Source organism: Anopheles arabiensis, chromosome 3 (assembly GCF_016920715.1).
Source record: "Anopheles arabiensis isolate DONGOLA chromosome 3, AaraD3, whole genome shotgun sequence".
NCBI lineage: Eukaryota > Metazoa > Arthropoda > Insecta > Diptera > Culicidae > Anopheles > Anopheles arabiensis.
In genome coordinates this window covers 53,328,068-53,345,185 of record NC_053518.1, presented here as the reverse complement: position 1 = coordinate 53,345,185, position 17,118 = coordinate 53,328,068, and the positions used below count along the sequence as shown (strand labels likewise).

General features: G+C 35.2%; 2 protein-coding genes across 11 annotated transcripts in view; one reads left to right on the top strand and one right to left on the bottom strand.

Moving 5' to 3' along the window:
- LOC120900726 (GPN-loop GTPase 1) overlaps positions 1-619 on the top strand; it is a 55,025-nt gene extending 54,406 nt beyond the window's left edge. For both annotated transcript variants that reach the window (XM_040308126.1, XM_040308127.1), the window contains one exon: positions 470-619. In XM_040308126.1, the coding sequence (XP_040164060.1) occupies positions 470-570 (101 nt within the window). In that variant the 3' untranslated portion in view covers positions 571-619. The remainder of the gene's footprint in view (positions 1-469) is intronic.
- Positions 484-16,651, bottom strand: LOC120900724 (nardilysin-like). Of its 9 annotated transcripts, none has more exons than XM_040308122.1 (12): positions 15,797-16,353; positions 15,467-15,686; positions 8,617-9,013; positions 8,305-8,533; positions 7,949-8,235; positions 4,120-4,205; positions 3,578-4,044; positions 3,389-3,516; positions 2,740-2,876; positions 2,387-2,671; positions 2,104-2,323; positions 484-1,400 (listed from the first exon to the last, which is right to left on the bottom strand). In XM_040308122.1, the coding sequence occupies exons 1-12, from the start codon at positions 15,834-15,836 to the stop codon at positions 591-593; spliced, it is 3,306 nt and encodes a 1,101-aa protein (XP_040164056.1). In that variant the 5' UTR covers positions 15,837-16,353; the 3' UTR covers positions 484-590. The 9 variants fall into 9 exon arrangements, with proteins under 9 accessions (XP_040164056.1, XP_040164055.1, XP_040164059.1 ...); XM_040308121.1 differs by having other exon boundaries at positions 7,949-8,533; positions 8,617-8,803; positions 8,858-9,013; XM_040308125.1 differs by having other exon boundaries at positions 7,949-8,533; positions 8,617-8,768; positions 8,858-9,013; positions 15,797-16,352.
- Positions 16,652-17,118: the final 467 nt, after the last annotated feature.

The window sequence follows — 17,118 nt, the reverse complement described above, 5'->3', positions numbered from 1 at the left end:
ACCGTTTAGTTAAAAGTTGAAAAAGTACGTTGGTTTAATATGGTATACTATAAGATCTTCAGTAATTTGTGTACGAATTGTTTCTTCCCATCTTTCAAAATCAGTCAAATCCTTTCGCGGGCCGGATTGAATGTTGCGGCGGGCCGCATTTGGCCCGCGGGTCGGACTTTGCCGAGCGCTGCTCTATAACCATTCGAATCTGAGCTACTGAATTCCCTCAAGTGATGGAAAACCCATCCATCGAACCCATCGTACACACAAATTATATAATTTTGACAGAAGTTCAATGGGTTTGCTACTGGCGCATGGCATGTGTAAACAGGGAATATTACTGAATTAGATATCACTGTATTAATGCTCTTCTTCGTATTCTTCATTAAGTCAGGATGTACACAAGTGTATTTTTATTGTTGTCATTATTGATGTTTTTTTTTCTTTCTATTTTTTTCAAAATGTATATACACTTTAGGAGACGACGAAGCGGAAGAAATAAACTTCAACAATTATATTCAGCAGCACCGTCGTCAACAAGCTGAAAAACATGGAAAACAATTCAACAAATCATTGTGAAAATTTCTGTGTAATAAATTTCAATTCCCCGTGGAAAAATCCATTTTAACCATATTATACACTTTTAGTTGTTTCGTAAAGCTTTCGATATCACCTATGTACCGGCAATCGTCTTTTAAAGGTTCCTCGTGATGAATGTAATTTAATTGAAAGCCCGCAGCTCTCTTCGTATCAATATTGCTGTAAGTTAGTGCGGTATTGTTCGTTATTTTATCATTATTACCAACGACCTGTACACATAGTTTCCTCCTAGTGGTTGAATCCATTACAAGTGTTTGAAATAGACGTAAAACGTCAGTTTTTGACAATTTTATAATTTCTTGTACTTCTAAGCTGTTTCTATTGAATATATACTCTTCTGTTGTGATTTCACCCCAATGACGAGAGGCTTCATTTTTCAGATCAGTATCTACGACTTGTTTCCTATGCTTAAGAGATGTTTTCACTAGCTCAAAGTCTATGTCTGTCATTTTATGCAATAGTTCTAAAAAGTTTTGATTAAATATTTCAATCCTTTCGTCTATGTATTGATAATTAAATTTGTTTTCTTGTGAATGAATTGTAAAAGATAATCCCAATATTCCAGCATTATCGCGCAGTGTAGTCGACACATCGTATCCCAGTTGCTCCTTCGTACGTAACATGTCAAATAATGGCTCCTCTAATAACGAAACTAGCAGCTCTAGACACGCATGTAGGAACGGAGTGACAGGCCCCGCTTGGTAGAAAGTCGTAGTTACAGTATTTATATCATTTTCTCGAAAATTGGAAACTCGCAGATAATTATCCCCGATAGGTATTTCACGTGCCTTCGATTCAACGGTTTTGATCTGTAAGAAAAAAGGAAGCAATAATTTATACCTTCTGCCACGCGCAATACAGAGTTTCCCAAGTCACTTTTGATTATAAAAATTGTTTTTGAATCGCGTCCAAATGTTATTCCTCATCACTCTGATATTTCATTTCCTCTGATTTTGATAATAAAGAGATCCAAGTCACTTACGAGTGTGCACATTATTATTCACCAACTCCAACATGTTTTTAACAGCTGTCATATGGCGCATTTGCATCATAATAAAATTTCAGTTCTTACACATGATTTTAAACACACCATGAAGAACTGTCGAACTCAATCCAACTTGGGACTTGTTAAAAATCATGTGAAAAAATGAAACATTATTGTGATGCAAATACAACATTTGACAGCTGTTGAAATCTAGCAAGCAATAAAGCATGATGTAGACATTGGAAAATTACTTGAAAATTCCCAAAAATTTTAATTTATTCAGCATGATTTTAAGCACTTCAACTGTTAACAGGTTTCGAATGCGAACTGGCTTTAACCCCCGATGAAAAAACGATAGAAACAGTCCATAGAAATGTTGAAAATCATGCTGAAGAAATTGTTATGCTGGAAATGATGTGTCAATAACATTTAATCGATGTGACATTAACATTTTGCACGCGGTGAAAAACAATGATTACATCCGAAACTGCCATGGAAACCCCTGTAATTCATCTAAATTAACTTACATCTCCAATCGGCGATCCATTAAGGTTGCTCAAGACTTTATCTATCACTTGTTTAGCAGTTTCTTTCTCAATATTACCCTGTATTAGCGCTTGAATTTTGAAGTTTTTGAAGAAATCTTTTCCAAACTGACGTACATCATTGATTGTAAAATGTTTAAGATGCTCAAACTTTTCCCACGTTGACCAATGATTTAATTGAACAAGCTTTAAACGAACATCTCTGTAAAGACAAACATTTAGTAGATTTAATTGACAGTTTTTATGTATACCATGTAATACTTACCTGTTCAGCTTGTTAGGTTTCATCACTTCGTTATAGTACATTTTTTCTAGTTTATCTTTGATCACATCAAAAATACTATCTTTAAATATTTCTGCAAATCGTCCCATTGAAGCAGATATTTCGTCTGCTATGATGGGTAATTTTTCATTGTATCCATCAATCTTCAACACAAATCCTTTCTCTGCCGAGTATAGTTCATAATTCAATCCCGCCACTTCGGCTGGATAGAGTTCTTCTGCTATTTGATATTTAATAATCGAGGCAAACAATCCAGCCAAAGCGGAACTGTTAATAGCGAGAAACATCGATTAGAGGTAAGTAATTAGAAGATAGCTTTACTTTGTTATCATTACCTGCTAGGATTATTGAATGGTAGCGGAGAAATTATGTAAAAATACATTAGTGCTGAAGGAAGCCGGAATTTATTATCTTGGCGGAACCATAGTTCACATAAATCGTTTTCGAAAATCTTCTCTGGGTGAGGTGGAACCTAAATAGATTGAAAGTTAGAATGATACAGGGTTTTTAATCATTTTCGAATGTAAACTTTGTTATTCACCGCGTGCAAGATGTTAATCCACATTAATCTATTATTTAATTTCCATCATCATAATATTTTATTTCTTCAGCATGATTTTCAACACATCTCAAGCTGGTTTGAGTTTGACTTATCTTCGTGATGTTTAAAATTATACGTAAAACTTGAATTTCATTATGAAGCAAATAAACCATTTGAAAGCAGTTAAAACATCTTGGAGGCGGTGAAGAACTATGTATATATTCGATACTTGGAAACCCCCGTAATGATACAGGGTTTTCCAAGATACTTTCGAATGTAAACATTGTTATTCGTCGCATGCAAAATGTTGTTCCATAATAATAATTTATTAAATTTACAGCATGATTTTGAACACGTCTCACGTCTGTGAATAATAATGTTAACATTCGAAATTGACATGGAAAACCCTGTAAGGAATTTTATACTCTTATGTTCAAACCTACCTCTAAATTTTCTGTTACATCCGCTAATATCGTAAAATTGGTCGAAATATATTGGTTTTTCTCTTGAATTTGTATTTCTGGCATTGGTTCCGCCAATTCCCATAAAAGTTGCCATTCTTTTGGAACATCTATAATATTAAATGATGATTATGAAATTGCCTAATTATTTTTTTTTTATTTGAAAATTACCTAACTCGACATATTCCGTTCCAAACCAAGCCTCAGTACGATTGTAAGTTACATTTCTATAAGGTTTTGTAGACGATATCATCAGATTAAACTGTGGCTTGTTTAGGTTGTTGATAACCGTCCATATCTCGTTCGGGTCGTATTTGAAATATAATTCTGAGCCAGTGATAATATGTTCAGAAGGATAATAACGCATGTTGACAACTAATTCTTCCACATTATCACTAGCTTCTTTTTCTTTACGGTATCGAAAAGATGTTGCTTCCAATTCTTGCAGTTCTTTGTAAATCCATTCAACAGGTCCCTCGCGCTTTAGCAATCGTACAAACGAGTATACAGCTTTTAAAATTTGCTCGACATTTTCTAATCCACGATCGGTCATAGTGATGGATACTCCGAACAGCGTGTAAAGCGAATTTTTTTCAAATCCAAAATTTGCTCCAGTTTGTACATCTAGGGCCAATGAACTGAAGGAAAATATGAGCAAGAAGTAGTTATAGTATTTTCTGTTTGAATTAATCATGAATTTGCTGCCAACTTACTGCTTACGTAGATAACTCGTTAAACTATTTTTACCCTCATAGCCCATAATATAGGAAATGTAATCAATTGGTTTCACGTGGTAATCCTTGAATATATAATAGTCGATGAAGTTAAAAAACAATGTATACAGCATGTTCCGCGGTTTATGCATTCCCGAATAATTTGCGAATGTAGGATTTCACGTTTTTAGCCTAAAATACTTTTTGTTGCTCAATATTTTTCATGAAATTCAGCACTTTAATACACGTTATTATTGATTTAATACGATTCGTGGAGCAAATTCTAGTCTCGCTTTTAAATTGATTAATTATTTTAGTAAAAATGCAATTTATACTGCTGGACAAAATCTTGAAATAAATTGTACTTATTTGACATGTTATGTGTCAAAATGTCGAGAAACGCGTGACTCGGGAACAGTATCGGTATCGCGAAAAAAATGGTAAAAAAATAAACAGTCGTTAAAAAAATTCAAAAGCGTCGTTAAAAATTGCTCGAATTTGGTAGCGCGAATGCATTGAGTTCATTAGTTAATTAAATGTTAATTTTAACCGCCCTATGCCGTCGTTAAACAAACGATCGAAAAGAGGAAATGCGATACAAATTAACAGTCGTTTAATTATTCTGCTCGATTTTTTCCCATGTGTTTGCCTGTATGAAATATCGAGCAGTTGTCAACTATTTTGACGATTGTTTATTTAAACATGAATGAACAACAAATGAACTTGGTTAAACCAAAATAAACTTTAAACGACTATTAAAATGTGTTCATTTATTCGCGATGCCGGCTATTGTCTCGGTCCCAAATACAGTCGTATCACGGGGTCACTTGTAATCCTTTTAAAAGCCAGAAATAGGGCCCTTTCCGTTATAAGTACGTAGCAAGGTGGATTTAAAAATATCAGGTGGTGGAATCTAGAGTATTTTGACAATTCGTCACTTGACTTAAAGTCCCCAGGATTCAAACTTATTTAATTTGTTTTTAAAATTTATCTATCTCATTTTTTCGATTAAATAGTCTTTAAAAATATATATTGTGCTTTGCGAGTTCGTATTTTACATTAAAACATAGATTCAAATGTGTTATTTCGTGTTATTTCATGAACTTATTGTATAATTAATTATTTTTTCCACATGTTGGAGGACAAAAACTAAGAAATCGTTTATATTTCCTATTTTAACATTTATTCCTCATTATCTACGAGACACATGGACAATTTAAGATTAGAACTCTTACTCACATGATTTTAAATTTAGTGACGAATTTGTTTCAAATCCATCAAATCTATTGTTATTACTTCTCATTTTTTCGACAAAATCAATCAAATACAAAAATGCACGTAATAACAAAAAAATCTGTTCTTTTTGCTGTTCTTTGCTTTGTGTGATGAAAACCAATGGTAAACGGTTTTAAAATCACGTTAACCTTCGTTTCTATGACCAAAAATACACCCTCATCTTTATGACCACCTACCCGGGTAGGTCATACATTTTGTATGGGAGTTTGTATTTCTGGTTAGTAAATTGATCATATCTTCTGTTTTAGTTATTACAATGACTTCAAATTTTCAGGGAAGCTGCATAAAACTTTGTTCTTGCCAGTATAGTAAAGTAGTAGTTTTGAAAATTATTTTTCATATATTTTTTTTATTGTAACTTTTTTTACCCATTTACTTCTATGACCCCCTACCCGGATAGGTCATATATTTTGTAAAGAAACCTTTCTGGTTTTAGTCAATGAAGTTAAATTTTTGATAAAGCTACAACACACTGTTTCACTTAATAGTTTTGAGGTACGACAGTTTTTGAGTACGCAAAATATATTTCAGTCCATTAGTAACAATTCACATATGAAAGGATTAACACCACATTATAAGAAATAAGAAGACAAAAACTATAGAAAACGTATACTATTTCTAGCAATACAGTTGTTATTAGATTTTGATGTTGAAAAGAACTCATAAAAATAAATTGTCTAGCAAGTAATAATAATAATAACAACCCTAGTAGTACTACAGTCTGAACTTATTGGTTGAGCTTTGATTCCCTGTCAACTATTCAATAAGTGCTTTTTAGTTGGCACGTTTTTCCATACAAAAAAAAAATGAAATGAAATTTTTTTCGGCAGGCCATGTTTGATGTTTGTGATACAGTAAACACCCTCTCTTATTTGACACCTCTCCAATTTGAAAAACCTCTCTTATTTGAACATTTTGCACAGTCCCTTGATTTCCAGTACATTTTTGTTCCTCTAATTTGGAAAACCTCTGAAATCTGTGTCCCTCTTATTTGTGTATGGTGTTGCCATGGTTATTGAATGATGTATGCTCAAATTGGCAATCGTATGCACAGTTTCCTATAGCAACAGTTAAGGCTGCATACTAAATATTCTGTCTCTTTCTTGTTTGTATGGACCTTCCATTCACTTTTAACCTCTCTAATTTGAAAACCCCTCTTATTCGACAGTCCCATCGCCTCTCAAATAAGAGAGGGTTCACTGTATTTTCAAAAGCCGGTTTTCCCATACAAAAGTATGATTTCCAATTTAACTAAAAAGCATGCCAACTAAAACGCGTTCAACTATTGAATTCTGACTGTACTCCCAATAGCAGAAAGTTTGGAAAAAGTGTGTTGCAACTTTTTTTACTGGAAGGAAACATATTTTTCTAGGCATTCCTAAAATTTCAAGTCAATATGTGAATTCTATCAAAAGATATTAATAATTTAAAACGGAAAAAATACCCGGGTAGGTGGTTATAGAAATGAAGGTTAAGTCCCTCAACTATGGCCCCCCAAAAACTCTTTTCGACCACCTGGTATTTTTAATCCACCTTGGTTCGTAGGCTGAAATTTCAGACTGTCAGTTGTTTGCATTGTATAGCAGTTTTCGAGCAGCTATCTAAGAAGGTAGAATATACAGGTGGGCTTATCTCAAGGCGTATGAATTTAGAAAGCTGATTTTATTTTTTTATTTTTTCTGTTTGTGAATGAAGATTTTAAGAGTGTTTTGTGTATTCGTGAAGCCTCCAGAAAGCTTGTTTAAAAAAAATTTGCACCCAACCTGCCAAAAAGTGGTATTCAAATAGGGTTGTAAAAAACCACCTGGGCTACTACACTGTGAAGGGTCCCAACATCAAAATTTTCTCGAATCGTAATGAATAAAAGATAAAGATAAAATTCAATCAAAACTACCGGATAATCATGTTTGTTTTATAGCTGAAAAACGTGAAATTAGACTTACGCCGAAATTCGAGTTAGGCCGCGGGGCCATGGGGATTCTCAACGCTCATTTTCTCAAGCACTCATGAGTGCATTTGAGAAACCTACGTTCTTAACGTTTATTGAATTGGCACAAAATCAGTTTGAGAATCTTTTGAAAATGTTAGAGAAAGTTGACATTGCAGCGATCAGCTATCTGAAATACAAGCAATAGTGCTATTCGTTTATCGGCAATTACAGTGGTACGCCGTTTATACGGGTACCTTTTTTCCGAGTGTCCGTTTGTCCTTGCTGTTGAGAAATGACAGTTCAATAGAAAGTATACCGGATAAACGACGCTCCACTGTACGTTGGAAATTGTTTTCAATGTTTATAATTGAAAACGGTTTAAAAATATGCGAACAAAAACCTAATTGCTATATTAAGTTCCAAATAAAGCATGATTGGATATATCAGTTTCTCAGAGTGAGAAGTACTAACGACGGCCGCAGACTCACGTCTAAGAACGAGTTTTGAGTGCTTTAGACCGCCCCATGGCACCGCGGCCCCCACGTAAGGATTCTTCAGGAACGCATAAACCGCATATCTCGGGAGCAGATTGACTTAACTTACTTTTATGCTAGGTGGTAAACACCACGTTATGTCTAGTTGACACACATCTGAGACTGGTTTCACAATCAAAAGTTTTCGGTAGAATTCATCCCGAAAAGCATTTTTTTCGTTAAACAATGCTGACAAGTTATTAGCTGGTAGTTGGTTGGAAGGTATGCTTGAAAAATGCTTCACAGTTAGGGATTCGAGCTCGTCAAGGCTCATGCGCGCTTGTACAGCAAAGTGCATACGATGAGCTGAATAGTGTTGCCTTTGAAATTTATGGAGTTCCTTATACAATTCGTCATCTGATATGTTATTTTTTAAAGTTTTTAAATTTCCCCAAGAAAATAAACTTATTGGATGATCATCATTACCGAGTGATGCTATCAATTGTTCGCGAGCCGGAGTAAAACGATTCTTGTTTGTTTGAAACTCGCTTTCAACGGCATCACGTTCACGGCAAACGGAATCGCGAAGCATTAACGGTTCAGTAAATAGACTAGCAAAACGATCCAAAGCTCCATCTAAATGCGCTTCATCTATTTCAAAATAAAATGTGGTTTCTTCCAAATCCGTTACTGCATTGTCAAAACCACCGCATTTCTGAAAAAACGATTGGAAAGAATTATTACCTTCTAACAGATATTCAAAAGAACACTGAAATTTATAACTTTTGCAAAACTTACACTGATAAAGGAATCGTATTCATTTTCCCGCGGGTACTTTTTGCTTCCCATAAAAATCATGTGTTCTAAAAAATGCGCTAGGCCTTGCACGTGGCGCGGATCGCTGAACGAACCTACTCCTACACAAAGGGCAGCAGCAGCTAATTTTTCACCTTCATGTTCACTCGTTATAAAAGAATCATTAACACTACTGTCACTATCATCATCCGAGTCGCAATAGACATTCACTTTATTAACCAACCGTTCGTTATCCTCAGATCCTTTTGAATCTTCATCATCAGATGAAGTACTGCTCGTAGTTTGTTCAAAATTTTCGTAGTTTTTAGACCGTGAAACCATTAGATCAGTTGAATCTGCGATTAAAAGGGCATGGAGCCCATTCGGCAATAGTATAGACCTGTATAATTAGCATTAAACATAAAAGAATCATTTTACTGACTTGTGTGAAGTGAATTTAGACACAAAAAACTAAGAAACTAAAAACGCACCAAATCAAAGTTCTAAAACAATTTAAGCATCCCAATTGCATTTTCGAGCTCTAAAATCGGGGTTTCGAGCTATTTCACTTGAACTAGCACCTTAAACTTCTGCACCTTAAACTGCAACAGATTAAGGGACGTTTAGAGCAAGTCCTTTAAAATCGACTGTAAAATGTATTTTTCGATGCTTTCTTCTCTATCCCTTGGGAAATAACGTTTCCTATGGTTATTACTGGTCGTATAATTTATTTTATACAAAAAAAACCGTCAAATTTTCACCAAATAACGCCGTACGAAATGTACCTTCTTTTTTCACCAAATATTCAAGCAAATTAATCTAAAACGAATTGGACATCTTTATCCAATAGAAGAAGGTCATTCGCACGTACAAACTAAATTTTGACACTTTCTACATGGTTTATAACACACAAATTCACATTTTTTTGGTATTTCGAGAGCCATTCTAGTAGATCATGGTTAAAAATTTAGAACAAATGTCACTTGGGATGTTTCAAACTGTTAAATGTAGGATTGTGTATGTGTGCATGCGCCAATCGGTGTTGTGAAGTCGGATCGATAACTTCGTCCTTCTCATTCATATGCAGGAGTATGAGGTGGGACATCATTATTCCAGGATCGCCAAGGAAAATGATAGTTAACTGAAAGAACTTTTTTTTCAAGAACTCTGTTTCCAAACGACACCTATGTGTTTAATTTGCTAAACTTATATAAAAAAATAGTCGAATTTTCTTTTTTTTATACAAAATTTTACTACCAACTTTTGCAACAAACTGTAGTGAAGAAACAGTGATAGTCAAGTCTAATTCGTTACAGGGTATATCCAAGTCATTTGTAATGTGTACTGCAGTTTTGTATTATAAGGCCTGGGTCTAAGAACATGTTACGGCAACATTTGTTCAACATTTGTTACGGCAAAACTATTCACGTATTTTCTCACAAAAATATTTTAAAGTGAAGTTGAAATAATTTTTTATCCGTTTCGTGTGTTACAGGCCACCGGTCGAGCAGGGCTCCCGGTAGGACTCACGGTGCGGCTCGTACGCGCGGCCCATTATACGGTTTAATTTGTTTTTGTGCGATGAATTTGGACGTGCTGGTAAAATTTTATATGGGATTTCATAGATAAGACGTGCGATCTTGTCATACGGCTGAATAAAAAAATCTGTGATTGTAATTACACCAGATTTGTCCTACAGATCCTACAATCTCAAACGTAGGTTTTTATGGTTATTGTTATGTCAAAATAATCGCAAAATCTATAGAAATAGCTGCTGTGACAGCACATACGATTAACTCGCATTCGATTTAGCACTGCCACTGCGACTGGTCCTAAGCGGCCTCCTGAAACCCCGAGAAAAGGGAATCGCCACCGCTCAAAAGAAAATGGGCCCTCAATCCTGCGTTGGCTTAGAATCCCTAGTACAATTCTACATTGACACTTCAGAAAGGCCTCATTCTTGTGACCGCTATGTATCAAATCTGATAAAAACATACCGAAAACTACCGATTAAAATTGAAATTCCTACCGAAAACTACCGATAAAATTTTGAGGCTCCTACCGAAAACCGCAAAAAAACATGGCCACTCTGTTCCCAACCCACATCATACACAATGCTGTCAAGATTGAAATATCTTGAAAGGGTTTGGCATTGAGATGTACGAGAATGAAAACTGTGATAAATGTCTGATATACAACACGGGAAGACACATGATCGTTGACTGTGATAAATACAATAGAAATGAGGAAATCAGTATAGATAATCTCAAGAAAAATTGAAAGAAAAGTCATGAAAAACCTTCAAAACAATATCAGAATTTATAAAAAAATAATATAGAATTTTGAAAAGATAATAAGTTGATTGAACTCATAGTGCTATGCGGTGACTAACACCCCAAAAGCTCTTTCTGTTAAGATAAAAGATAATTTAGGGGGCAATCCGCTGTCTACAGCTGTCTACAGCTTTCTCATAAAAACAGCCAAACACCTTTAAATAACAACAAACTTAAGTAACAAAATAGAAAAAAAACTAACATTCATAAATAACACAAACGCAAAGTACTAGACCCCTACCAAAGAGACTAAGCAACAGGATCAATCAAACTGATAGAAAAATACACATACTCACAAAAAATCTAACCTACCGAGAGAAAAGAAAAAACCAAAATGGAAAAATATGCCAAAAAACAAAGCATTAAATAGTACATAAAAAAGAGAACGATAGTAAAAAACACACACAAAGGAAACATTACAAATATGCCAAAGAAATTGTCTGACATACATACATACATACATACAAATATACATAGAAATCTAAATGCTCAACAAATACTTTTCATAATGAGCAAAATCTCGCATTACGAGTAAAATCATTCGTGTTTCTGGTGCATTTTTCGGTGAGGGTATGAAATCAGGATCATGAACGATAAACATTCAGCATTAGTTTGATTTTAATTATCACTCAGGCATTTAAGAGCTTTGATACAGTTGATGACCGCTAATTGGAGTGATTTTTCAATTTAAAAACACTTAAAAGTCAAAACATGAAACATCCGGTGTTTCATGAAGGGAAATGTATCATAAATGTCCATTTTTCCAGAAGTTTTGGCTCTTTTGCCTACGCGTGTTATTACTTTACGCCGTCACACTTTAATTTATTATTTATATAATCTATAATTTATATCAACATAAACGAAAACAGTGTAATATGCTCGTTCAAGTGCCAATAAAACAATCAATCCATCGAAAGGTGCCAGCAGTTAGCGAATATTGTTCGCTAAGTGGAGTTTATTTACATATCGGTAACCTACTGTGTTAAGTAATTGTTTAATATATAACTAGAAGAAGTGGAATAATTGTTTGAGTCACACGTGTGTGGTATATGTATAAGAGTACTTCAAATGCGTTTTTCCTTGATCTTTTTGCTCATGAAGGTGAAAGTTTAACCTACTCATTGTTTACACTTACATGACTTCCATAGGAGTATATAGGAGATCTGCAAGTGGGTTGTATATATTACCCACAAAAATATAATTATGATCAAACTGGCTTATTTTTGAAATAAAATAGCAGGAAATGTCTATCTGCAGAACAACAAAATCCACATTTGCGGTCCTGGAACCAATTAACTTACTTTTCATACAAACCATATTGAAAAGAACGTCTCACATAACGAGTGAGGTCGGTGGCAGCGCTTTTTCGCATGCGATTTTATCGGACAGCCTGTCAAATTTGTATATGGGATTTGACAGATAACGTCGGACGACGAAATCGCACGTCCAACGTTATCTGTCAAATCCCATATAAATCTCGTCCGATAAAATCGCATCCGATGAGCGTTGCCACCGCCCTGAGTCATTCGAACGGATTAAATATATCGTTATGAGGGTTTCCGTAGTATTTTGATGTGGATGGCACAGGAGAAAAGAATTTCAAAACAGTTGCGAGGAAAAATTTGTGTATTCGAGAAATTAAGAGGGAATAAATTAACCTGACGTGCTCTTTAAGGAATTACAAATTGAAACGTAGCAATTTGTTGCACTAAAGGCAAAGCAGTTATTTCAATAAAAAATATCATAAAATCATCATGTAACAGCTCTGCACATGTTTGTAACATTTTCATAGACCCGGGTCATAATGGTCATAATAGACTAGGTAGGTGGACTTGGAATTATTCTGTCAAGACCGATGCCAGCGATCGACTAGACATGAAAATTCTACTTACTAGTGTAAAAACGCACAGCGAACCTAGAATTCGTTTTGGTGGTAATTATTCTATTTTAACGATAAAAACAATTGAAAACACGTTGAAAACTTCTCTGTATTTGTTTTGCCTTTCTTATAAACGAAAATAAGCTTTTGTTTACTTTGGTTGAGCACTCTGAACAAATTTCTCGGCACGGCAACAAATACGTGCATGCACAATTTCCATGAATAGGGTCCTTTCCGTTTTAAGTTCGTAGGCTGCAATTTCAGCTTGCCAGCTGTGTGCATTGAATAGTAGTTTTCAAGCAGCTATCTAAGTGAGTATAATATACAGGTGAGCTTATCCCAAGAAAAATGAATTTAGAAGGCTGATTTTCATCGCTTCTGCTTCTGAATGAAGATTTTAAGCGTGTTTTGTGTATTCGTCAAGCCTCCAGAAAGCTTGTTTGAATAAAAAAAAATACCCATCCTGTCAAAAAGTGATATTCAAATTTGGTTGTAAAAAAATTACTATGAGACCAACTTGATTACATACACTTTGATTCTGGATTCTATCACCAGATCTCTTTAATGCACCTTGGGATAAATGTACACACCACCTTGTTTTGGCATTTTTCGAGCAGGTACTCGAATCTAATTCTAGCTTTGAGTCTAGAATAATCTAGATTGAAAATTTCAGGCTAGTTTTAGGTGTGGTTTTGTATGGAGTGTTTACACACGGACCGGTCTGGTGGTACAGTCGTCAACTCGTAGGACATAACAACATGTCCGTTATGGGTTGAAGTCTCGAAGAGACCGTGCCCCCATACGTAGGATTGACTATCCTGCTATGACAACAATAAGTCATTGAAAGCTAAGCTCACCTTACTAGTGGTGCTGGCAGGCCTTGACCGACAGCGGTTGTTGTGTCAAAGAAGAAGAATAAGTTTACACAAGCCCCAATGATAGCCATGGCACTCGAAGTGTTAAACTACTTTACGACGCATCAAATTCTAAAAATGGATATACTTCGTTAAAAGCCCTGGACATAGAGATTGGGTCTCCTGAGCCATAGTTCGTTCGACGACGAGGGACATTAAGCAGAGGTCGCGGGCGTAGAGGGACTGTCAGAAAATAGTTGTCCAGTAGTTGAAGTAGGGATACACAGTCGATGTCTTCCGTAAGCAGACCTCCAACAAACATTTGTTGCGCTATACGACTGTCACTGAGTTTTTTTTTCAATCCATGAAGCTTTAGGCGTGCTTCGATGGATATTGCCTAGTTGCCATTGGAAAAGACGCCATTGGAAAAAAACGGGTGTGTCTGCACTTTATTGACCAAACGACCAAACAACCTGCGCATATTCTATCACTGAACGGACTATATTGCATACACAGCCTTTACACACATCCTTAAAATCTCTAACCACTAGTTGAACCAATCCTAGGAGCTGCGGTTTATGATTTCCTCTGCGTGTTGGTTAGAGGTCAGTTTCGCATCAAGGATGATTCCAAGATCCCTAATGAGATTAACGGTTTTAATGAGAGATAAGATATTGATTTTTAAAGCCATGCCACAGAGGCGCGATTGAAAACAGCTGCTGTCAGTTAATTGCAAATCTATCAAAATAGTTTTTGGCTATGTTAAAGCTCAATCGAAACGCAACTTTACTATAAAATTCTAGATGACCAGGAAAACTAAATTATTCACAAAAAAAACTAAAAATGTCCATCATTGCTTTCCTTTATGGGATAATTTTACCGTGCCCGTATCCTAACAGTATCCGATCACGTGTAAACCGACAGGTACCTTAAACCAAGTGTCAAATTACTTGTATACAACAACAACAATCCTGCAGTTTGTATGGGAGTTAGAAAATTGCAATTAAATTAAGTGTAACATCTGAACGTTTAAAGTAAGTCTTAAAACCTATTCTCATACCACAATAGTGTGAGCAAAGTTTCGTTGAAAATGATCTAGCAGTTTCGGTGGTTGCTGGCAATAAATACCGTGACAAGAGATTTTTATATATACAGAGACTCTCTGTCTCGAGATAAAACTATCTTCTTTAACATTCAACTTGTTGGTAGCCCAAACAACCTAGATGGCCATAACCCACTTATAATCCACATTATAGGGACGTCAAATTACGGAGTTTGATGCGTTGACAGCAAGTTTACTTTTTGAATTTACGCTTTGAGTGACGTCACCATCAGTCTTGGTTTATATCCTTCAAGTGAAATACAGGTAGTCCCCGAGATAAACGGTACCTCTTATACGCAGCTTCGGAGATACGAGGTTTTCTAAAAATGGCAGTTTTTTTAGCAAATTGTACTGATTTGACACATCAATTGTCAAATGCCAAATAATTTCCCTTTTAATCGAATGTTTAAAAATTAATTTAAAATGTTTCAAACTGTTAAATTCAGTTAGAATCATAACAAATGATTAATAAAGTGGCTAAAACCATCCCCTGCTTGCAAAATTACACGGAAATTAGTTATATTTAGCATGGAAATCACTAGATTCGACTTACGCGGAAATTCGAGTTACGCGGTATTTTGCGGCCGTTTTTGGTCCCCATTAACCGAGTATCTCGGGGACCACCTGCAATGCTGAAATAAAAGGTGCCCATTTTGTATGAGAAAAGGTCAACCAATAACGTTACCTGTATTGCTTTCGATCAGAAAATGATCGATCGGGCGTAGGCAGATAACAAACAGATGGCCGTGTTGTTTGTTCCCGTGTAGGCATTTTGTTTGGAGGATTTCCTAAATTTCGATGAATGTCTAGCACTGGCCGTTTTCGAGTCATTAACGATCCTTTTGGATTACGGCAAGCCACACGTGCGAATAATAAGCTTACAGCCACAAACATCAACACATGATCTATGGAAGAAATGAACAGATTATTTACTGCATAGCGTCTTATCATCGCACTGTTAACATTGTTCAACTCTATTGAAGCAAATATCATATACTTTTACTAGGCTATTTACATTTCGCTCTTATTCTAAAAATCCACCCGTGATGAAACATTCCGATATATTTCTTTATTTTCACAAAATCGACGTTACTCCCGTCTGATCAAAAACTTATCTAAGCCTCTTCCATTCTGACGGTGTTAGCTTAGTTATATGGTTGAACCCGAGTTTTTCACAGTTGGATAATCGTGCTTACGACCGATGACACTCATAATTAATTAATGCAGCACAAAGCCAATGTTTGATTCTTCAATAAAGGGTTAACTCGTATGTCAAAAAGCTATTAGTTCGCAAAAGTATAATAATTCTATTTTGATAAGCTTATTGATCACATCTGTAGTTTCAATTTGTTTTCATTATTTATTAATCTTATGTTAGAAATCTTAACATTTATTTTGCAGCAACTTATTTCGCATCAACAAAAGTACAATCAAATTTAAGTCCAGTTTAATAACGTAGAAATTAATACTGTTAGCAAAAACCTTTTAAAAGACGATTCATTTGGAGTTTATTCTAACTTCACATTAACACTATGGTAAAATGCCTAATCTTATTGTTATGTGTGTAGCAATCCTTGATTTATAGCACGATATACAAAATTTTCGTTTACCCTAATAATCCCTTTCCGGGACAAAACAATAGCTGGGTATATTCAAAAAGAGCGTAAAAAACAATTAATGTAGTAATTTCGATACTAGCCCCTTACAAACGATCCTTTTATTTGATTTACACGAGAACACTACATAGAGGAAGGTAGCAAAATTGTCCAATAGCAATTTTATTAACAGACTTTTAAAAAACTGTAAAGAACGTGTTTTTTAGAGTAAACACATCGATAACTCTTTTGATGATACAAATCTGTCATGCCTCTTTACACGGCGCCCCCGCAAAACAAATTCAAGAATTCATCATGGCCACATGAGCCCGCTGTGCAAACCCGCTAAACATTGCGAGGTTTGAATTAGGCTTGGAGCAAAGACCGTAAAGATATCAGGTCAAGTTATAACCCAGTCAGACAAATCGGACTTAATTTACCCCTATCTTACCGCTTAATTACCGGTAATTTAAGAGTAATTTAATGGTAAATTAGCAGTCGTTAATTTACCCATTCGAGCAGTTTTGACAGATCCTATTCCTTCCTCTATTTTATTTTTATTTTTGTCGGCCAAATTGTTGATAAATAACACGAAATGTATTATATTACAGTTTAATGCTTTTATTCAATCATTGTCCTAAACTTATACAAACGATTACAATGTTTTTTTTAAGCAAACTCGACTTGAACAGCCGCTTCACCTGGAGAAGGTGGTGCACAAATAGCATTAATTAATGCAATT